General features: G+C 42.3%; 5 protein-coding genes across 7 annotated transcripts; 3 read left to right on the top strand and 2 right to left on the bottom strand.

The window, feature by feature from the left end:
• Nucleotides 1-4: 4 nt before the first annotated feature.
• On the top strand, nucleotides 5-1,489 carry LOC306897022 (cotranscriptional regulator ARB2A homolog). The gene is made up of 2 exons (XM_079461473.1): nucleotides 5-75; nucleotides 198-1,489. The coding sequence occupies exon 2, from the start codon at nucleotides 205-207 to the stop codon at nucleotides 1,123-1,125; it is 921 nt and encodes a 306-aa protein (XP_079317599.1). The 5' UTR covers nucleotides 5-75; nucleotides 198-204; the 3' UTR covers nucleotides 1,126-1,489.
• txnl4b (thioredoxin-like 4B) lies at nucleotides 1,348-6,200 on the bottom strand. Of its 2 annotated transcripts, none has more exons than XM_079461475.1 (3): nucleotides 5,761-6,200; nucleotides 2,193-2,344; nucleotides 1,348-1,780 (listed from the first exon to the last, which is right to left on the bottom strand). In XM_079461475.1, the coding sequence occupies exons 1-3, from the start codon at nucleotides 5,989-5,991 to the stop codon at nucleotides 1,615-1,617; spliced, it is 549 nt and encodes a 182-aa protein (XP_079317601.1). In that variant the 5' UTR covers nucleotides 5,992-6,200; the 3' UTR covers nucleotides 1,348-1,614. The 2 variants fall into 2 exon arrangements, with proteins under 2 accessions (XP_079317601.1, XP_079317602.1); XM_079461476.1 differs by having other exon boundaries at nucleotides 1,452-1,780; nucleotides 2,193-2,706; nucleotides 3,771-5,984.
• Nucleotides 6,167-8,647, top strand: trmt10c (tRNA methyltransferase 10C, mitochondrial RNase P subunit). The gene is made up of 2 exons (XM_079461470.1): nucleotides 6,167-6,272; nucleotides 6,536-8,647. Exon 2 carries the CDS (start codon nucleotides 6,603-6,605, stop codon nucleotides 8,028-8,030), a length of 1,428 nt encoding a protein of 475 aa, XP_079317596.1. The 5' UTR covers nucleotides 6,167-6,272; nucleotides 6,536-6,602; the 3' UTR covers nucleotides 8,031-8,647.
• On the bottom strand, nucleotides 8,505-15,477 carry blzf1 (basic leucine zipper nuclear factor 1). Of its 2 annotated transcripts, none has more exons than XM_079461471.1 (7): nucleotides 15,336-15,477; nucleotides 11,755-11,834; nucleotides 11,251-11,675; nucleotides 10,941-11,140; nucleotides 10,280-10,408; nucleotides 9,981-10,197; nucleotides 8,505-9,892 (listed from the first exon to the last, which is right to left on the bottom strand). In XM_079461471.1, the coding sequence occupies exons 2-7, from the start codon at nucleotides 11,774-11,776 to the stop codon at nucleotides 9,707-9,709; spliced, it is 1,179 nt and encodes a 392-aa protein (XP_079317597.1). In that variant the 5' UTR covers nucleotides 11,777-11,834; nucleotides 15,336-15,477; the 3' UTR covers nucleotides 8,505-9,706. The 2 variants fall into 2 exon arrangements, with proteins under 2 accessions (XP_079317597.1, XP_079317598.1); XM_079461472.1 differs by having other exon boundaries at nucleotides 15,379-15,477.
• ercc5 (excision repair cross-complementation group 5) lies at nucleotides 15,440-21,208 on the top strand. The gene is made up of 16 exons (XM_079461469.1): nucleotides 15,440-15,530; nucleotides 15,797-15,901; nucleotides 16,085-16,260; nucleotides 16,351-16,466; nucleotides 16,551-16,652; nucleotides 16,737-16,797; nucleotides 16,881-17,021; nucleotides 17,102-17,303; nucleotides 17,378-18,232; nucleotides 18,313-18,524; nucleotides 18,607-18,726; nucleotides 19,536-19,749; nucleotides 19,839-19,983; nucleotides 20,059-20,259; nucleotides 20,355-20,439; nucleotides 20,642-21,208. Exons 2-16 carry the CDS (start codon nucleotides 15,814-15,816, stop codon nucleotides 21,077-21,079), a joined length of 3,156 nt encoding a protein of 1,051 aa, XP_079317595.1. The 5' UTR covers nucleotides 15,440-15,530; nucleotides 15,797-15,813; the 3' UTR covers nucleotides 21,080-21,208.
• Nucleotides 21,209-21,862: the final 654 nt, after the last annotated feature.

The raw sequence follows: 21,862 nt of genomic DNA, 5'->3' as shown, positions 1-21,862 counted from the left end.
CTGCAATTATTTAGAGATCTCAAGAGTAAAACACATGCAAGAAACTTTATGTGGTTCTCAGATGCTAAAGTGTTCGTAAGTAATGTGTTTGTGTCTACCGCTGTTTAATTTACTTTGTAAAAGCAAATAATTTGTAGTTTAGAACGAATGAATCTGTATCGTTGATAAATGATGAAATGTGAAGTGTTTTTTGGCAGATTGTGAATGATGTTGAGGGGTTCTGAGCCGAGCTACAATCAGACTGATTTTCCGTACTGTTTCAATGAGGAAGGTTACCTGCGACACAGAGAAACCTATGAACCCTACAGGTTTACTTTCAAACTAGACGATGTCAGCGAAACTGAAAGACAACATCAAACCTTGTGTCATTACATCACTCATCAAATGTACAACCTCCTAGAAGAAAAGTTTAATCTCATCAGGTTTTATCTGGAGGAGGAGAGCTTTGTATTTTTGACTCCAGGAGCGCTGGAGCATCCAGAGAGCCTCGTGGTTCTGATCCAGGACTGGGGATCCATGAGATGTGGTGTGTGGAGCTGGAAGATCGTGGCACACGAAGGACTGGAGCTGGGCAGTCAGATTCCATACCTGCGCTGGGCAGCGCTGGAATCGCGCGCGGTTATCCTCATGAATCCCAACGAAGGCGGTCAACCCCTGGAACGGCACGTGCAGTTAGTATGGGACCGTTTGATTTCCAAAAGTTTTGCCGAGCACGTCTTCGTTGTCGCTCACGGCTACGGAGGACTGGCTTTCGTAGATCTGCTTTGCAACTGGCTGGAGGAGGTTCAGGATCGAGTGAAGGCGGTGGCTTTCCTGGACTCATCTCATAGCTTGTGGCATCAGCCATTGGGCAAAGCCGGTCGTGATTGGCTGAAATCTCACTCGAGGTCTTGGATACTCAGCACAAAACCTCTGAATCGGTCTGTAGGGTCACTGAAGGCAGGTTGCCCGCAGTTATCAGCAGGCACGCAATGCCACGACTCTGTGCCTGCGGTCTGTATGGAGTCCGTGTTTCGTTTCTTCACCAAGATAATGAAACCCAAAGCCCCACCGATTCCTTTTGAAATCATCACGAGAAGCAAGAGTCGCGCCACTGACCGAAATAACAATTCACCTACTTATTGATGTCCTGAATTAAATAAAAGAATTTGCATCAGGATGTTCCAAATCTATTTATTTAATGCACATTCCTGATCGTATTCGGGAACGATCAATCTACGGAAAAATTTTGCCTTTGTTTTTGGAAAAGAATAAAGGTTGTGATCCATGTTAACCCAGTCCATCAGTAGTTTATGGTAAAAGTTCAATGACCCTGAATTTGCGTATTTCAACACACTTAAAACTGTTCGCTGTATAACCAATATGTCCTTTATTTTAAAAACATCACACGAAAACTAAAAACAACAAGAAAAAAATCGTTTCCACAGGAAACTCTTCATTGGTTTTTCTGATGCAGGAACTAAAACTCACTTTAAAGGGACATTTCACCAAAAAATAAAAGCTTTTGCAAGATTTATTTTCCAGACTGAATACATTTTTTTAGGTGAACTATCCCTTTGACTAGTCTTATTATCTAGACACTTGACTGGTCTGTGATGGAAGTGAAATTCAATACTAGATGTCGTGGTAAAGCAGATCGTATTTGGGAATGTTTCTCGGGTCGATCGGGCTGTGAACGATCAGCTTTCCTCTCATGGCACCTCGATAGATCACTTCAATCAGATCCATGAAGTCCTGTTTGCTTTTAAAGCTTCCAACGAACTTGGTGTGATCTGGTGATCTGCGTAGAGATAAATAAAATTCTGAGACGAATGATACAAACGGAAGATATTTGAAAGCATGTCAGTAACCAAACAGATCTCATCCCGCATTTACTACCATAGTAGGGAATAGAAATAATATGGGAGTCAATTGAAGATGAGAGTTATTGATGACAGAATTTTCCCTTTTGGGTGAACTATGTTAAATTCAACTGAAATGATTTCTGGATTTAGCAGAGTTTACTCTTCACACTTTAACCACAGATGCTGTGGTTTGTACCTTTCAGCGGCAAACCATCCTGTTACTGTTGATATCTGGATCAAAGGGGTAATGATGTTTAACAAGAACAAATGGAAACTGCATTTGCAATGCCTCGAGAAACAACAGTGCTTACCAGTAATGAAAATTAGCTCATATTTATTTGTACTTACCCATAATCAACTTTCATATGTTGGCCATTGAAGAAAAAGACAATCGAGGGAATGAAGCTGATGTCAAAGTATCGCGTGTAAACGGGCACTACGTCCACATCCACCAGATAAATACTGGCCATGTTACTCAAATCATGAGCGGTTTTTGACAGCTGCCAAAGAACAGATACTCAAATGTATTAGTCGTAATCCTTATAATAGTTATTGTCAGGACTTAAAGCCTCGATTCAATTGCAAAAGCACATAAAAACATAACGACCATTTCAAATGATGTATTTCCATAAAAAAATTGCACAATTTAATTATTGATTAAGCACTTTGCACGTTCACAGAATACATTTTTTTAACAGCAGACAAAATTGTACGGAAATATTAAATTGAGGTAAACCTTTACAATACAATTGTATGTGTTACAATTTGTTTGACATGAACTTACACTTCACAAAATAATTTAATAGTTAACTCGTGCAAGTGCTCATTGTTTTCTGTTAAGACTGAACTACACTACACTACACTACACTGAACTACACTACACTGAACTACACTACACTGAACTACACTACACTGAACTACACTACACTACACTGAACTACACTACACTGAACTACACTACACTGAACTACACTACACTGAACTACACTACACTGAACTACACTACACTACACTGAACTACACTCCACTGAACTACACTACACTACACTGAACTACACTACACTACACTGAACTACACTACACTGAACTACACTACACTACACTGAACTACACTACACTACACTGAACTACACTACACTACACTGAACTACACTACACTACACTGAACTACACTACACTGAACTACACTACACTACACTGAACTACACTACACTGAACTACACTACACTACACTGAACTACACTACACTACACTGAACTACACTACACTACACTGAACTACACTACACTACACTGAACTACACTACACTACACTGAACTACACTACACTGAACTACACTACACTACACTGAACTACACTACACTACACTACACTGAACTACACTACACTGAACTACACTACACTACACTGAACTACACTACACTGAACTACACTACACTACACTGAACTACACTACACTACACTGAACTACACTACACTACACTGAACTACACTCCACTGAACTACACTCCACTGAACTACACTACACTACACTGAACTACACTACACTGAACTACACTACACTACACTGAACTACACTACACTACACTGAACTACACTACACTACACTGAACTACACTACACTGAACTACACTACACTGAACTACACTACACTGAACTACACTACACTGAACTACACTACACTACACTGAACTACACTACACTGAACTACACTACACTACACTGAACTACACTACACTACACTGAACTACACTACACTACACTACACTACACTGAACTACACTACACTACACTGAACTACACTACACTACACTGAACTACACTACACTGAACTACACTACACTGAACTACACTACACTGAACTACACTACACTGAACTACACTACACTACACTGAACTACACTACACTGAACTACACTACACTACACTGAACTACACTACACTACACTGAACTACACTACACTACACTACACTACACTGAACTACACTACACTACACTGAACTACACTACACTGAACTACACTACACTACACTGAACTACACTACACTACACTGAACTACACTACACTACACTGAACTACACTACACTACACTACACTGAACTACACTACACTACACTGAACTACACTACACTACACTACACTACACTGAACTACACTACACTACACTGAACTACACTACACTACACTGAACTACACTACACTGAACTACACTACACTACACTGAACTACACTACACTGAACTACACTACACTACACTGAACTACACTACACTGAACTACACTACACTACACTGAACTACACTACACTACACTGAACTACACTACACTACACTGAACTACACCACACTACACTGAACTACACTACACTACACTACACTGAACTACACTACACTACACTACACTACACTGAACTACACTACACTGAACTACACTACACTACACTACACTGAACTACACTACACTACACTGAACTACACTACACTGAACTACACTACACTACACTGAACTACACTACACTACACTGAACTACACTAAACTACACTACACTGAACTACACTACACTACACTGAACTACACTACACTACACTACACTGAACTACACTACACTACACTGAACTACACTACACTGAACTACACTACACTACACTGAACTACACTACACTGAACTACACTACACTACACTGAACTACACTACACTACACTGAACTACACTACACTACACTGAACTACACTACACTACACTGAACTACACTACACTACACTGAACTACACCACACTACACTGAACTACACTACACTACACTACACTACACTGAACTACACTACACTACACTACACTACACTACACTGAACTACACTACACTACACTGAACTACACTACACTACACTGAACTACACTACACTGAACTACACTACACTACACTGAACTACACTACACTACACTGAACTACACTAAACTACACTACACTGAACTACACTACACTACACTGAACTACACTACACTACACTACACTGAACTACACTACACTACACTGAACTACACTACACTGAACTACACTACACTACACTGAACTACACTACACTGAACTACACTACACTACACTACACTACACTGAACTACACTACACTGAACTACACTACACTACACTGAACTACACTACACTACACTGAACTACACTGAACTACACTACACTGAACTACACTACACTACACTGAACTACACTACACTGAACTACACTACACTACACTGAACTACACTACACTACACTACACTACACTACACTGAACTACACTACACTACACTGAACTACACTACACTACACTACACTACACTGAACTACACTACACTACACTGAACTACACTACACTGAACTACACTACACTACACTGAACTACACTACACTACACTGAACTACACTACACTACACTGAACTACACTACACTCCACTGAACTACACTACACTACACTGAACTACACTACACTGAACTACACTACACTACACTGAACTACACTACACTACACTACACTACACTACACTGAACTACACTACACTACACTGAACTGAACTGAACTGAACTACACTGAACTGAACTACACTGAACTACACTACACTGAACTACACTACACTACACTACACTACCCCAGATTTTCAGTCTGGTATTGTTGCAGAAAGTTTGTGTATTTGATCACTTAGTGTGTTTCTATCTGAAACTTTAAAAGTCTGCAAGTGTGTGATGTCTAGTTAAAAGAAAATCTGTTGATATGTTAAAAGTCGTGTAGTGTATAGCAGCCATTAGGTCACTGTGCATCAGATGCCTCTGTAATGCATTTAACAAATGTTAATAAATTAAAGTTACCGAAAGTAATGACACAATACCAGGTATAAAAACATGGTAGTATTACGATCAGACTCACGATCTCGTCGAGCTGTAGACACACCGAATCTTCGTCTCTGCCGAATCGCATCACTAAAACTTTCTCTGCGACTGTCTTAATCGCCTCATCCACATCTTTCTTACTCGACAGTTTAGGAAGAAACAAACTCATGGCGATGTAACTCGATTCATACACATTTAAATGAACATCTGCAGCATGTCTGCGAACTCCAGTGATGTTTACTGTGAGAGGTGTCACACTATATGTCATCCGAGCAGAAACAAAAACGAATGTGTGGATACATATAAATGTGCTTTATCGCGATTATTTATCTTACTTAACACTAATTCACTGTTTTATATTTATATATATGTGCACTACGTATTTCTTAAAGTTTAAATGTTGTTTACGAATCCATTGAAATGTGTTGAATTTCGGTTTCTGCACGGTCGGTTTAGTTGTTGCACACCGGCGTTCGGGAGTGACAGCATGTGGCGTGTGTCCTTTTGAGGGATCAACAGTGAATTCCGAGTGAACAAACAGTTTGTTTGGTATTTATTTATAAATGGGTATTATTGTTAGATGTGGAGGAGGCCGGGGCAAGTTGTCACAGAAATGTAGCTTTAGCTGTGGGAGTGTTTGTTTCAAATTGTTATTTTGTCAGTCATTTGTGTACATTCTGCAATTCTTTACATACGTTTATGGTTTGTTCTTATACAGGAATGATAATATTCAACGTTAACTGTGACAACTAGTCCCACTTGTCTGTAATGTAAATATTAATAACAATGTATCTCTACTTTTGTTTTTACAGGCATTGGGACAAGATGCACTGACAATACAGAAAACAGAGACAGTGTCATTTTGGTAAGACGTCAGTGATGATGCTTCAGAGATTTTGTTCACGGGCTGCCCGATGGAGACACACCTCTGCCGCATTTCAGACTGTTTGTAGGAAACACGTGGTGTGTTTCAGATTTCTGGTGGCCGACTCCATTTCTTCGGCGTGTGTCTTAACTCGACCCATCAGCACCAGCTGGAAAGTCCGGAAAGATGAAGCAGACGGCGTTCCTGCGGAAAAGCTTGATCTGGATATCTGGAAATCCATGATGAAATCTCAGGCACTACACGAGGAGAGAAATGACGTGGAGAATTTGACCCCACGCGCCGAGGCAGAGCCGTCTGTGATGCACGCCAACCGAGAGCTGGTGGAGATGTGGCATCACGCCGGAAAGTTGGTCCCGAAGAACATCACAGATGAGCAACTGGAGCACCTCGCTGGACTGACCACGAAGTCCGGTAAAAAGAAGTTTCTCAAGTTCTTGGCCGTGAAGGAACGGCACAAGGTCGCCAAGAAGGAGAAGAAGGAAGAAAAGAAATTGGAGAAGCAAGCGGAGTTAGATGATGAATGTGAAAAAGATGTTGGAGATGCCTTGAAGAACACATTCCTGATGAGGTTCTGGAGCCGCTCTATGGACACGCTTCTGAACTGGAGGGTGGCGCAGGCCATGCGCTTCGGACAGCCGTTGGTGTATGACATGAGTTACGAGCAGCACATGACACGGAGAGAGATAGAAAACACAATTTCACAGCTGATGGAGACGGAGGGATGGAACCGTAGATCCGTTGATCCCTTTCACCTGCATTTCTGTAACCTGCAGCCCAACGGAACCTATTATAACGAACTCCTTAAACGCTACGGAACGGAGACCTGGGAACGTCTGCTCATCACAGCCACAGCTCGCCAACACGTGGAGATGTTTCCTCACGAGAGCATCGTCTACCTCACGGCCGATTCTCCAAACGTCCTGCGTCGCTTTGATCACAGTAAAGTGTACGTCGTGGGTGCGATGGTCGACCGCTCCATAAATACAGGTGTGTCTTTGGCCAATGCGAAAAGACTCAGAATGGCCACCGCTCGCCTTCCTCTCGATGAATACCTGGACTGGGACATGGGTGCGAAGAACTTGACCCTGGATCAGATGATCCGCATTATGACCACCATTAAAGAAACAGGGAGTTGGCAGAAAGCTTTAGAGTTTGTGCCTAAAAGGAAACACAGTGGCTTTTGTCAGCACAGAAATGCACAGCCGAGATATAGGGCGCTGGTGAACAGAGATGAAAACGGGGAGCGAGAAAGAGACAGAATGTTTGAGAATAAACAGAGAAACTCATCGAGTGGTTATATCCGTAAAGAATCTGTCCGTGTGTCCAGTGACGCCAGGAAAGTTCTGACGGCGATGAGAAATAAAACAGACGGACAGAAAATGAATAAAGAGAGGAGGAACTGGTGGCAGGATAATGAATAACACCGTTATGTACGGATTGTGTTCAGATGCTTTGTTTCAAATGTTCACTTATTTAAGCTTGATTCAATTTTTTTATTCTTTTTGGCTTTGTGACGTTATGAAATGATCACAGAACTGTAATGCAATATTAAAAAACAGCTTTTCCTGCGATCATTTATACAACAATTAAAAAATATCAATAAACTCTAACAATTTCTATCATGATGTATAAATATGTATTTTTATCCTTTACAGTAATTTGATTTTTAGAAAAATGTGATTGTAACAAAATGGTCTTAACAGAAAACGGCAAGTTCAAAACAAAGAAATACATTTTGTAAGATATATAAGACATTTTTTTTGATCATGCCACAAATTGAGTGGTGTGTAATAACAGAATTGTATACAGTAGACCTGCTGGTCAGGGTAGGACATTTAAAAAGAAGCCATTTTTGGATACACTAATGCCGGTGTAATTTTTACAGCTTGACAATATGAGAATTGAAACAGATTTATTTTGTTAATTTTACAAGGGAAAGAAAAAAGCAAAAATACTTTACACAACGAACATAACTGAAATGTTTAAAAGCCACTAAACACTCCAAATAAATCATAACTCCAGTTCAGACTGAATTCACAACATCCACTCCATGTGAATTATTACCTGACATTATACTTAACAAACACTGCATTATTAATACATCCGGTCGTGTTCAAATACAATACAAACCTGTAAGCTATAACCAGTCACAATGTTGCTAATAACACTCATCTGAATCTCAACATGCATTTTAAAATCTACAAAACTATCATCAGCAGCACCATCACCAGGATCATTTAGTCTTCTGTAGTCGTATCCTTATTCCCCTTATATGTAACATATAGTTCACCCCCCAAAATAAATATTCATCCTCGTTTTGTTCAAAACCTGCATGACAGAAAACAAGAGAACATAATTTCACAAATGTGGGATTGCCATCTCTTATGTTTTCCAGAATAAACTCATGCAGGTTTGCGGATGAGTAAGTGACTAAAAAGTCTTTACTTTTTGGGTAAACTATACCTTTAAATCTCATCTGTGTTTGATTTGCAAAACAATTATGAAACACGCCGGTACATTTGGGTCTGTTCCTCACTCACACTTAACATAAAATACAGTGTAAGAGTCATATTTTATAATGAGATTTGCATAACAATCTGATGTTCTGCTTGTGTTTCATTAGAAAGTGTCATGTGTGTTTGCAGAATCATTACATTAGATCAATCTCTGGAGCTCGTCTGATATTTCCTCTGTGTCATAAATAATCCTTGTCTGAACCGTGACATTTAAAGGAAGGAAATTATATGAACCCACAATCTCAGACAGACGCTGAGGTCTCTGCAAATCAGAGCATCGCAGAAAAAATCTGTTGAGAAGTTTCCCGTGAGATTTTCTTTGGTATCTCTGTGGAGAAGGTCGGCGTGCGGTTCTCGCAGTGTGATGCAAGGTGGAGATTCGGAGCTCAGAACGAAAAGATACAAAAACACTCTGAACGACCTCTCTCGCCGTATCTATGATCAGTATTGAGAAACAACAGGATATCAAACTCAAACCTTTGACACCATGTCAATCCCAGTTGATCTGACATTTTTCCTGCTTATTTTTAAGAAACTAGATTGTACATGAGACGCGCTATCCTGAGCACAAAACGAGACGTCTAGAGGACGATGAGTTCTCCGTTACATCGCTCGCAGCAGTTGAACGTGATGTTCTCGTAGCGGGTGTACGGGTGGAAGCGTCCGATGCTTTTCTTATTGGGCAGGAAAGGAGAATGCACAAGATCAGATATGGACGTGTCGGCGTCCTTTTCCGTGCAGGTTGTTGGATCCAGGCTGCGGAGAACCTGACGACGTAAAAGAGAACAGAAGCCTCATTAATCACTAGATGAGACTTCATTTTTGTAAATACATTTTCCGGTAACAGTACGAGACCTTCTCTGCCATCTTCTCGGCTGGTGTGGAGCAGATCTCAGTGCTCTGGCTCTTCTTGACTCTGTTGTCGTTTACGTTACCCAGCAGATGTGCGTTGATGGCGTCTGCGAGCTTGCGGTTGGCTGCGGTCAGCTCGCCGGTGCTGAGGGGCTGCGCGCTGGGATAGTAAGTCTGCTGTCGACCCCACTGCAGCGACACCATCAGCTGCTCCAGTGATCTAACACACACAACACAATCTTTATTTAATCTCTACAGTGACGGTGATGAATTCACACAGAACAACCGCGTGTTTGTGTTACCTGTGTGTGTGCATCATGTCTCTGGAGAACTCCTCTCTTTCTCGCAGTAGATCCTGAATGGCACAATGAGCATCTCTGGTCTGACGGTGTAGAGCTGATCTGGCGTTGGTCAGTTCTTCTGCCATCACGCTACAAACACGAAATACAGACACACATCCATAAGATGATCGAAGCAAAACTGTTTCTAATTCGGTAAAGAATCTATAAAGGGACAGTTGACCCAAAAATAAAAATTCTGTCATCATTTAATCCCCCTCAAGTTGTTCAACATCTGTATAAATGTCTTTGTTCTGATGAACCCCAGAACTGTTTGCTTTCCGACATTCTGAAAAATATCTTGTCTTCTATGACAGAACAAAGACATGAAAGTAATTTTATAAATGGCACATCCACTCTCTAGTGACTATCCATCTCAAATGAGTTGTTAGACGGCTTGGGCGGAGCATCCGTTAACCCCTCCCCTTCAATTGTCAGTTCCCTTTAAAAATGCAATGGCTGTTTTTTATTACATCCAATCAAATCGTAGTGGAAAAAACAACCACGCCGCAATTTTTTCTCATTCAAAATTCCATTTCGCTCGGAAATGCGTCAGAATACAGATCTAAAAACGACCGTGACCTCCGGTTCACGGGGTGTTGAACTTCAGGTCAGTAGGACTCACCGGCTGGCGAGGAACTTGCTCCTCCAGACGTCGCACTGAATGCTCATGCGCTCCAGCTGCTCGGCTGTTTGTGTCAGGTTCCGTCCCAGAACCTCGTTCTCCAGGATCAGCTGGTTCTTCTCTCGTGCCGAACGCTCAAAGTGATACTGCAGATCATCGCCCACAGACGCCACCAGCAGCTTCTTCAGCTCGCGGTTCACCTGCAGACAGATTCCACACAGACAACATGAACCGGCACGTCTGGATACAATACACACCGTCTATATAAATACAAAGCAATATTAAGAGACTAAAGTGGGCGTGGTCACACCTCCGTCTGGACTCGCAGCTGATTGGATAGACCTTCTTTATCCTGTAAGAGACGACGCTCTGAGTTCTGGAGTTTCTCCAGCGCGCTCCTGTAATCCAGAGGCTCTGGAGAGGGTGGGCGCTCATCTGCGTGCTGTGGTGATCCTTTATCTTCCCCCTTAGCATCAGCGCTTAGCCCCACACATCTGCTCCGGCTGATAGCAGCCCTGGGAACCACAATCCGCACGACCTCCACCTCTGTGCATGCCTCTCTGGTAACCTTTCCCAGGTGTAGGACTCCAGGAGACTGCGGTGACGCTGCAGAAACCCGTGGACTGTGCTTCGGAGTGGCGGTCTTTAAGAGTGGGGAGTCCACAGAGTTCTCATGGGCCACCACCGGCTTGTACGTCTCCATGCCATCGCCGGGCCCGCGGATTGCCACGGCGGCTAAAGACAGGAGATAAATGGTTATAATATGTGTGATTTATACATTTGTAAACAGCAGATGGTTGCAGTGATAACTTACTTTTTATTTTTATAACAGACATGACTAACGATTCTTGTCGACCAGGATCGTGTCTTGAAACGTTCACAGTCCAGATGAACCTTTGTAGCCAAGAAAAATCATAATTTATATACATGAACAAATAGTGTTTTAACAAAAAGCATATAACACCAAGACCTTCCTTAAAAACTTAAATTGGTCATCTAATTATCATGTCTAAAATGCCGTCTAGTTACTAATCTCACTGTGATGCACTAGGTAGTCAATGGTCATGAAGGGTCAAAAATGCTCTCTAGGTGGTCAGCTCACTATGAAGCACAAAAATGCTGTCTAGGTAGTCAAATCACAACCGTGGTGCCCAAAATAGAAAATCACCTAGTTAGGAAGCTCAATATGTTGCTCTAAATAGGCAGCCCATATTCTACAAAATTGCTATCTAAGTTGCCAGCTCATTATGGTGCCCAAATGTTGTCTACCTAGTCAGCTGACATTGGTGCCCCAAATGCTGTCTACTTAGTAAATTTATTGCTATCCCCTAGGAAGTCAGCTCAACATGATGCCCCAAATGATGTCTACTAAATCAGCTCACTGTGATGGCCAAAATGATGTCTAGGTAGTCAGCTTACAATGATGCCCAAAATGATCTCTAGGTAGTCAGCTCAACACGATGCCCCAAATGATGTCTACTAAGTCAGCTCACTATGATGGAGAAAATGATGAATAGGTAGTCAGCTTACAATGATGCCCCAAAATGATCTCTAGGTAGTCAGCTTACTATGATGGCCAAAATGATGTCTAGGTAGTCAGCTCAACATGATGCCCCAAATGATGTCTACTAAGTCAGCTCACTATGATGGCCAAAATGCTGTCTAGGTAGTCAGCTCAACATGATGCCCCAAATGATGTCTACTAAGTCAGCTCACTATGATGGCCAAAACGATGTCTAGATAGTCAGCTCAACATGATGCCCCAAATGATGTCTACTAAGTCAACTCACTATGATGGCCAAAATGATGTCTAGTAAGTCAGCTTACAATGATGCCCAAAATGATCTCTAGGTAGTCAGCTCAACATGATGCCCCAAATGATGTCTACTAAGTCAACTCACTATGATGGCCAAAATGATGTCTAGGTAGTCAGCTCAACATGATGCCCCAAATGATGTCTACTAAGTCAGCTCACTATGATGGCCAAAATGATGTCTAGGTAGTCAGCTCAACATGATGCCCCAAATGATGTCTACTAAGTCAACTCACTATGATGGCCAAAATGATGTCTAGTAAGTCAGCTTACAATGATGCCCAAAATGATGTCTAGGTAGTCAGCTCAACATGATGCCCCAAATGATGTCTACTAAGTCAGCTCACTGTGATGGCCAAAATGATGTCTAGTAAGTCAGCTTACAATGATGCCCAAAATGATCTCTAGGTAGTCAGCTCAACATGATGCCCCAAATGATGTCTACTAAGTCATCTCACTATGATGGCCAAAATGATCTCTAGGTAGTCAGCTCACTATGATGGCCAAAATGATCTCTAGGTAGTCAGCTCAACATGATGCCCCAAATGATGTCTACTAAGTCAACTCACTATGATGGCCAAAATGATGTCTCGGTAGTCAGCTTACAATGATGCCCAAAATGATCTCTAGGTAGTCAGCTTACAATGATGCCCAAAATGATCTCTAGGTAGTCAGCTTACAATGATGCCCAAAATGATCTCTAGGTAGTCAGCTCACTATGATGGCCAAAATGATCTCTAGGTAGTCAGCTCACTATGATGGCCAAAATGATCTCAAGGTAGTCAGCTCAACATGATGCCCCAAATGATGTCTACTAAGTCAACTCACTATGATGGCCAAAATGATGTCTAGGTAGTCAGCTTACAATGATGCCCAAAAGGATCTCTAGGTAGTCAGCTCACTGTGATGGCTAAAATGATGTCTAGGTAGTCAGCTTACAATGATGCCCAAAAGGATCTCTAGGTAGTCAGCTCACTGTGATGGCCAAAATGATGTCTAGGTAGTCAGCTTACAATGATGCCCAAAATGATCTCTAGGTAGTCAGCTCACTGTGATGGCTAAAATGATGTCTAGGTAGTCAGCTTACAATGATGCCCAAAAGGATCTCTAGGTAGTCAGCTCACTATGATGCCCAAAATTATGTCTAGGTAGTCAGCTTACAATGATGCCCAAAAGGATCTCTAGGTAGTCAGCTCACTGTGATGGCCAAAATGATGTCTAGGTAGTCAGCTTACAATGATGCCCAAAATGATCTCTAGGTAGTCAGCTCACTGTGATGGCTAAAATGATGTCTAGGTAGTCAGCTTACAATGATGCCCAAAAGGATCTCTAGGTAGTCAGCTCACTATGATGCCCAAAATTATGTCTAGGTAGTCAGCTTACAATGATGCCCAAAAGGATCTCTAGGTAGTCAGCTCACTGTGATGGCCAAAATGATGTCTAGGTAGTCAGCTTACAATGATGCCCAAAATGATCTCTAGGTAGTCAGCTCACTGTGATGGCTAAAATGATGTCTAGGTAGTCAGCTTACAATGATGCCCAAAAGGATCTCTAGGTAGTCAGCTCACTGTGATGGCCAAAATGATGTCTAGGTAGTCAGCTTACAATGATGCCCAAAATGATCTCTAGGTAGTCAGCTCACTGTGATGGCTAAAATGATGTCTAGGTAGTCAGCTTACAATGATGCCCAAAAGGATCTCTAGGTAGTCAGCTCACTATGATGCCCAAAATTATGTCTAGGTAGTCAGCTTACAATGATGCCCAAAAGGATCTCTAGGTAGTCAGCTCACTGTGATGGCCAAAATGATGTCTAGGTAGTCAGCTTACAATGATGCCCAAAATGATCTCTAGGTAGTCAGCTCACTGTGATGGCTAAAATGATGTCTAGGTAGTCAGCTTACAATGATGCCCAAAAGGATCTCTAGGTAGTCAGCTCACTATGATGCCCAAAATTATGTCTAGGTAGTCAGCTTACAATGATGCCCAAAAGGATCTCTAGGTAGTCAGCTCACTGTGATGGCCAAAATGATGTCTAGGTAGTCAGCTCACTGTGATGGCTAAAATGATGTCTAGCTAGTCAGCTTACAATGATGCCCAAAAGGATCTCTAGGTAGTCAGCTCACTGTGATGGCTAAAATGATGTCTAGCTAGTCAGCTCACTATGATGCCCCAAATGCTTCATGTAGTAAAAATCACCATCATGGCCAAAATGTTGTCCGGGCAGTCAGCTCACTAATGTGATGCCTACAATTTCCGTTTCATTTCTAAGACATTAAATAAACGGACACAAAAATACACTCAATGTTAACACCGTCTGGCAACAACGTCTCTAAATCACACTCTTTATAGACCTAACGTCAATATATCACAAACTAAATAAAACACCAGGCGATAGGTTTTACGGTCACTATATTCCTCACAACATAAACACGCAAGTGTTGGTAAACAAGGGTTGTGATCTTTGTCCTGAGTTTATCTCAACCGCTGATTGTGGTTCCGGTTTGACTAAGGACAAAGGTCAATAAACAACAACGCCGTTATGTAAATCCGACACATAAACCTGACGATATTAATGAACTTACAAATGTTAAATGCTGATATCTGGTCATGAATTGTGCCACGTACCAGACACACCGCTCACGGTTTCCATGTTGAAGCGGAAACAGCTGAAGAAGCGATTAAGCGGAAGCGGAAGCGGAATTACTTCACTCGGAACTGTTGTTCGACGCTTGTTTCCAAGGGACTGATTATATGGACACTCGTCAACTCAAAGAACAGTGAGATATCATCAAATATTTTCTTTAAAATCATGTTCCTTCTCTTAAGTGTGTCACATGTACGCCACAACATTATAACAATTAATTTGTCGACATTTTGCTTTACTTTAATCGTTCGTTCTTATACATTTTATTGTTGTATTTTCCTGTGTGTTTTAGCAGCAACACTAGGAGAGCCCAAATCCGTGTGCGATTCATATAGCATGCACATGCATAGATCAATCCCCAGTATTTCTTCTAAATGTGTGTTTGTGTGTTGATCTCAGGTCTGTGAGCAGGTGTAATGGGAGTTCATGGACTGTGGAAGCTCGTGGAAAGCACTGGAAAACCCATCAACCCTGAAACCCTGGAGGGGAAGATTTTAGCTGTCGGTATCCTGTACACCATCTGCCCACTTTACTGAATAAAAAACATTTTTCACGAGGCCATGGTATTTACATAAATATGGTTTGGTGTGTGTGGCCGGTGGTCGTGAGTGATTATATTTGTATGAATTGCTTTAGTTGCATTCAGTCGTGTCTGGTCTGTTTAGATCCATAACTGACCCATCACAGATATCAGTATCTGGCTGAATCAGGCCGTCAAAGGTGTTCGGGATCGAGATGGAAACAGCGTTCAGAACGCTCATCTCCTCACTCTCTTCCATCGCCTCTGTAAGCTGCTGTTCTTCCGGATCAAACCCATCTTCGTGTATGATGGCGATGCTCCGCTGCTTAAGAAGCAGACGCTGGTGAGTTCAGATACAGAGAGCTGTGAGAGTTGATATGTGTGTGAGATCGGAGAATGCGGCTTCTGAGAGATTTGTTGATGTGTGCTTTAGGCGATGAGGAGACAGCGGAGGGAGGACATGACACGCGAGTCCAGACAGACCAATGAAAAACTGTTCAAGACGTTTTTGAAGAGACAGGCCATCAAAGCTGCTTTAGGGGATGCAAGGTGAAACGCGCATGCGTAATATTTCATTAAACAGAGTCATGATTCATCTGGATTATTATGCTTCAATATTTTGATTGTGTGCAGTCAGGAGGTGATGCCCAGCCTCTCCTTGGTGAGGCGTGATGAGGCAGAAGACATGTATGTCCTGCCTGCTCTTCCCATTGATGAGGAGAAAGAACAGAGCAGGTGAGAATAAGCAAATCATGTAATGATGACAATGACAGAAAATGAATTTTAATGAGTATTTTCATCTTTTCACTGCTGCTTTAGTTCAGAAGAGGAGATGGAGAGAGATGAAGTTGAATCCTTGCAGCCCAATAGCAGATTTCAGGTTGGTCAGAAGTCACATCAGAGCGCACAGAATGAGTTACAAATCACACGAGCCGCACGTATTAACTTGTTTGTATTCAACAGGAGATCTATGAAAACCCTGACGCTGTCGACATCAATTCAGAGGAGTTTTCACTCATGCCGCCGGAGGTGAAACATGAAATCTTGAAGGAAATGAAGGAGTTTAGCAAGAGACGACGCACGCTGTATCACAAACCTCCAGGAGTACGACTGTTTCAACGGAGAGAAAACATAACTGTACATTTGCTGATGTAATTTTTTACTCTCTTCTCTCTGGTCTGCAGTGCTCAAGTGAGTTCTCGCAGTATCAGCTGGCCGGCCTCCTGCACAGAAACAATCTCAACCAACGTTTGGAGGGCGTACAGCAGGAAATGAGTCATCACAGCTCTGGGGGGGTGGAGCAGCAGTACGGAAAGGGGAAACAGCAGGACGTGGAAGTGCGACGTCTCGTCTCGGAGGATTCTTCTCATTACATCCTGATTAAAGGTCATTCACATTTAAAATATCATTCACGTGTTGTAGGACATGTTTGACGCATAAACCATGATACTGTTCTTCAGATTCTCAGAAGCGTGCCGATGCTGCAGGCAGCCGGCCGACTCCTGCACTATGGTCCAGTACTCCGTGGGAGAGGAAGGAGAGACCGAAAGGCAAACCTGAGCCACTTTGGAAACCTATCGGAGATGATGAGATCAGTCCTTCCTCATCATCCGAACAGATGGAGAGTCAACAGCCGTCAGAAGGAGCTCCGCCATCTCCTCGCACCCTACATGCCATCCAGAGTGCCATGATGGACTCCAGCTCTGATGATGATGATGATAAGGAAGCAGTCACAGCAAGATCTCATGACAGACACAAAACGAAAGGAACGGAAGATAAGGACGGAAGTGTGTCACCTCGAACTTTACACGCCATCCAGAGCGCCATGATGGATGACTTTGAACGTCACAAAAACAGGAAATATGTTCTTTTGAGCAGCTCAGAGGATGAGGAGAAACAGATTGTTGCTGATGATAGAGGGATCACTGGAGATGGAGGTGTATCACCCAGGACTTTGTTGGGCATTCAGGAAGCTTTAGGTGATCGGGGAAATGAGGAACAGAAAAGCATCTTTGAGAGAGAGACGAAAGAAATCAAGAGCACGGCTCTCCAAAGCAACGATCGCAGGAAAGATATCCCCGTTCCAACTCCAGATGTTTCCTCACGGACAGTGTCAAACGCACCTCATTTTGTCACTTCACGCTCTCAGCCCAAAAGCCCAGAAGACCGTAGAGAGCCAGAAGGTGTTTCAGAAGATGATAAAAACCAAAGTGCCTCCTCTGATCAAAAACCTGTAAATGCTGATGAAAAGTTTGAAGAGAACAGAGACACTGGTGTGAAGACTGAAGACGAAGAAGAAACCAGCAGCTCAGAAGGTACAAACACACAACCACCCAAAGCACCCTAGCAACACTTGAGTCTTTTACACGTTGTGTGTTTGTTTGATGTTTGACAGAGAGTTTTATCGAGGTGTATGATGCAGAAGAACCTCACACCAAAGCTGAAGAGCAATCAGCCAATCGGAGCACATCGGATGACGTGGACTTGAATGAGAAAGAGGAAGAAAAAGAGGAGACGGAGGTGGAAGATCTCAGTGCTGGAAACATCAGTCAGAAGAAGGCATCAGAAAGTGAACCTGCTGTTGATGAATGGAATCAGATTGATGTGGTAAATATCAGCGCGCACTGCACGTGAGCTGAAGCTGTTAATGCGGGACTGTGAGATGAGATGAATGCTTGATCTCCTGCAGCAAGAGCTTGAGCAGTTAGAGAGAGATCTACAGGAAGAACAGATCAACCTGAAGCAACAACAACAGCAGCAGGAGAGAACCAGCTCCACAGTGACGGGACAGATGTGTCAGGAGAGTCAGGTGAGCATGTTGGGAACTAGAAATCCTCGGCCCAGTTTGAACTATTTTATGTTAACACAACACAAATCATTCATGTAGACTCAACTTGAATGGATTAAGTTGTTGCTGAGAGTTTATGCTTTTGAGAGCACACGTGTGATCAATGTACAGTGTGTATACTGTAAACGAAACAAGATTATTTTCAGTTTTTCTGAATTTACTATTTTAAGGTATGTTTTTAGGTAAATTATAATTTTTGTGTACTACTAACAATATTTTGCCCAAATTTCAGTTAAAAAATAACAAAAGATGCTCAGTATTTTTTCACACCTCAAATACTGCAAAGAAATCAAATTTATATTCACTTTCAAGCAGTAATATTTCTACATATATTTAGGAAAAGTTCAAAATCTTGTTTATGTTATAACCTGGAGTTTTCTCACAATGTTCATTTGTCTTGTTATGCTGTCAGTCTTTCACATTGCTGTTTCAATAAATGAAAAGCATCAATTCTTTATTATCGTATTATTCAATATAATGTAATATATTTGCAATGTGTTATTCTGTGTATTTTCAAATATACAGTATAAATTAAATGTACATATCGACAGTTGATACAGTGTATACGTAAATATATTTTCTTGGCATAAGGGTAGGTGGTCGTCAGAGTCTGAGGACACTGAAAGCTGACACGGTGCTTAGACTATTTCTGTAGGATGTATACTAAGTAGTATGGTTGAATGCTTCCCGCCTGTGCCTTATTAAGAACGTGCACTTATCTGACCTTATGTCTGATATTTAATCAAAGTTGCTCTCTGATTGGCTCTCAGGAGCTGTTGCGATTATTCGGCGTGCCCTTCATTGTCGCACCCACGGAGGCCGAAGCCCAATGTGCCACGCTAGACCACCTGGACCAAACGCACGGCACCATCACAGACGACAGCGACATCTGGCTCTTCGGCGGCCGTCAAGTCTACAAGAACTTTTTCAACCAGAACAAGTATGTGGAGCATTACCAGTGCACAGACATGCAGAATCAACTGGGTGAGAATCTTCAACTTTCAACACGGAGTTAAAAGTCTGAACTCATGAATTCATGAAGGAGAAAGTAACACGATGTTTTAATGATGTAGGCTTGGATCGGACCAAGCTGATAAATCTGGCATATCTGCTAGGCAGCGACTACACGGAGGGCATCTCAGGCGTGGGTTACGTCACAGGAATGGAGATACTGAATGAGTTTCCTGGTACCGGCCAACAGCCTCTCCACGATTTCAGGTTAGAAAAACATCAACATTATTTCAAATAAAACACAACTGGTACGGCCGACAGATCTCTGATCTTCTGATGTAGTAACTGGTGGTCTGAAGCTCAGGAGAAGAAGAAAGTCACTGCCAATCCCAAAGACACAAAAGTCAAGAAGAAGCTCCGAGATCTTCAGCTTCATCCTGGTTTTCCGAACCCTGCCGTGGCTCAGGCCTACCTCTATCCCACGGTGGACCAATCAGACGCCTCATTTAGCTGGGCCCGCCCACAGCTGGACCTCCTTAAAGAATATCCTTGTGTTGTTCTTCTACATCAGTATCTTTTCACAGTATATGAGTGCGTTGTGCTATATTTGTTTTGACAATTTTCTTAACGCATCTTAAGTTCTGTGCAAGCCGATTTGGTTGGAACAGCAAAAAAACAGAAGAGATTTTACAACCGGTGTTAAAACAATTTAACGCTCAGCAGGTGAAATACATTCATTCATTTTCTAGATGGCATATGGATATTTATTTATCCAGCTGTTCGTACTAAACGTAAATGGATTAAAATCATACAAATGTATATGAATTAGCCACCTTAACATGTTTGCATATAACATTAGGACTTCTTCGCATGCATTTTGGGATGTTAATGTCAACGTCATATTTTTAATCCTAATGTCTTGCAGACGCAGATGCGCATCGATTCCTTCTTCCGCCTGGAGCAGCAGGACAGGCAGTGCATACGCAGTCAGCGTCTGCGCAGAGCCGTCACCTGCCTCAAGAGAAAAGAAAGAGAAGAAGAAGATGATGAAGAGACGTCTCCATCTAAAGCGGGCAAGGATGAGAGTGGCATACAGCGAGCCCCGTTAACAGGAGGATTTATAGGGTCATCTGCTGACGTGCTGGAGGAGGAGACAACGTGGGACGGGAAAGCAAGTGCAGTTACTCAGGACAGGAAGCAGGTGACGATGCGAGCGGAGTCCAGCAGCTCCAGCTCAGAGGATGAGGCGGAGCGTGGGAGGGGTGTCGCTATGGTTATAGCGCGCTCTGTGTTTTTCGAGGGGAAGACGAGAGGAAGAGGAAAGCGCACTGGAGGGAGAGGACGGGCCAAAAATAAATCATGACAACGTATTTGAGATTGAATGACCAACGTGATCAAAAGTTTCTTGAGTTTTCAATGAGCATTTTGTGTAAATTATTAAATGCGTATTTAAATATGTATTGTGATGTAAATGAGGTCTGATCATTTTTGCTTGTTTCAATATAAAAGCATCTTACAAGTTAAGCTTTTGTTTGTGTTAAAGGGGAAGTTCACCCAATTTTTTTATTGAATTTTTTTACTCACCCACATAAGGTTAAACATGTTTAGAGAATTTCTGCCGTCTTCGGAGCACAAATGAAGATATTTAGGTGACATCGTCAAGATTTCCAGGCCTCCTCATAGACATCATGGTGTCAGTTTTTGTCATTGTATGGCATTGTATCACAAAAAGCACTTGGTCTTCTTGGAAGAGAACACTTTGACGCAAGCGTATTAGGTTTGTGAGCCGAACGCTGCATGGGGCTTGACCCAATTGGACGCCGCCGCTCTGAGTCATATGCACCAAAGTACTCTCGTCCAAGAAGAAGACAAAGAAGAAGTGCTCTCGTGAACACACATTTTGGTTTGTTTTCCGCACATAAAGCATTCTCGTCGCTTCAAAACACTTCAACTGAGCCACTATGCGCGGATGGACCAATTTAAGGATGTCTTTAGTACTTTTCTGGACCTCGGCAAAAACTGACACCACGATGTCTATGAGGAGGCCTGGAAATCTCTCGGATGTCACCTAAACATCTTCATTTGTGCTCCGACGGTGCCGGAAGTTCTCTAACCATGTTTAACGTCATGTGAGTGAGTAAAAAAA

Source organism: Barbatula barbatula (assembly GCF_947034865.1).
Source record: "Barbatula barbatula genome assembly, chromosome: 8".
Taxonomy (NCBI): Eukaryota; Metazoa; Chordata; class Actinopteri; order Cypriniformes; family Nemacheilidae; genus Barbatula; species Barbatula barbatula.
Note: the sequence above shows the minus strand (reverse complement) of the source record. Positions and strands in the feature narration are given on the sequence as shown.

Coding starts and splice junctions, on each gene's coding strand:
- ercc5 (XM_079461469.1), top strand. CDS start 15,814: ATGGGAGTTCATGGACTGTGGAAGCTCGTGGAAAGCACTGGAAAACCC. Junction 16,798..16,880: donor AGCCCAATAGCAGATTTCAG/GTTGGTCAGAAG, acceptor TGTATTCAACAG/GAGATCTATGAAAACCCTGA. Junction 20,260..20,354: donor CAGCTGGACCTCCTTAAAGA/ATATCCTTGTGT, acceptor AACGCATCTTAA/GTTCTGTGCAAGCCGATTTG.
- LOC306897022 (XM_079461473.1), top strand. CDS start 205: ATGATGTTGAGGGGTTCTGAGCCGAGCTACAATCAGACTGATTTTCCG.
- blzf1 (XM_079461471.1), bottom strand. CDS start 11,776: ATGTCTGTTATAAAAATAAAAA. Junction 11,141..11,250: donor AGCTGCGAGTCCAGACGGAG/GTGTGACCACGC, acceptor ATCTGTCTGCAG/GTGAACCGCGAGCTGAAGAA. Junction 10,198..10,279: donor GACATGATGCACACACACAG/GTAACACAAACA, acceptor TGTGTGTGTTAG/ATCACTGGAGCAGCTGATGG.
- txnl4b (XM_079461475.1), bottom strand. CDS start 5,991: ATGACATATAGTGTGACACCTCTCACAGTAAACATCACTGGAGTTCGC. Junction 2,345..5,760: donor GTCTACAGCTCGACGAGATC/GTGAGTCTGATC, acceptor GTTCTTTGGCAG/CTGTCAAAAACCGCTCATGA. Junction 1,781..2,192: donor CATATGAAAGTTGATTATGG/GTAAGTACAAAT, acceptor ATCTCTACGCAG/ATCACCAGATCACACCAAGT.
- trmt10c (XM_079461470.1), top strand. CDS start 6,603: ATGATGCTTCAGAGATTTTGTTCACGGGCTGCCCGATGGAGACACACC.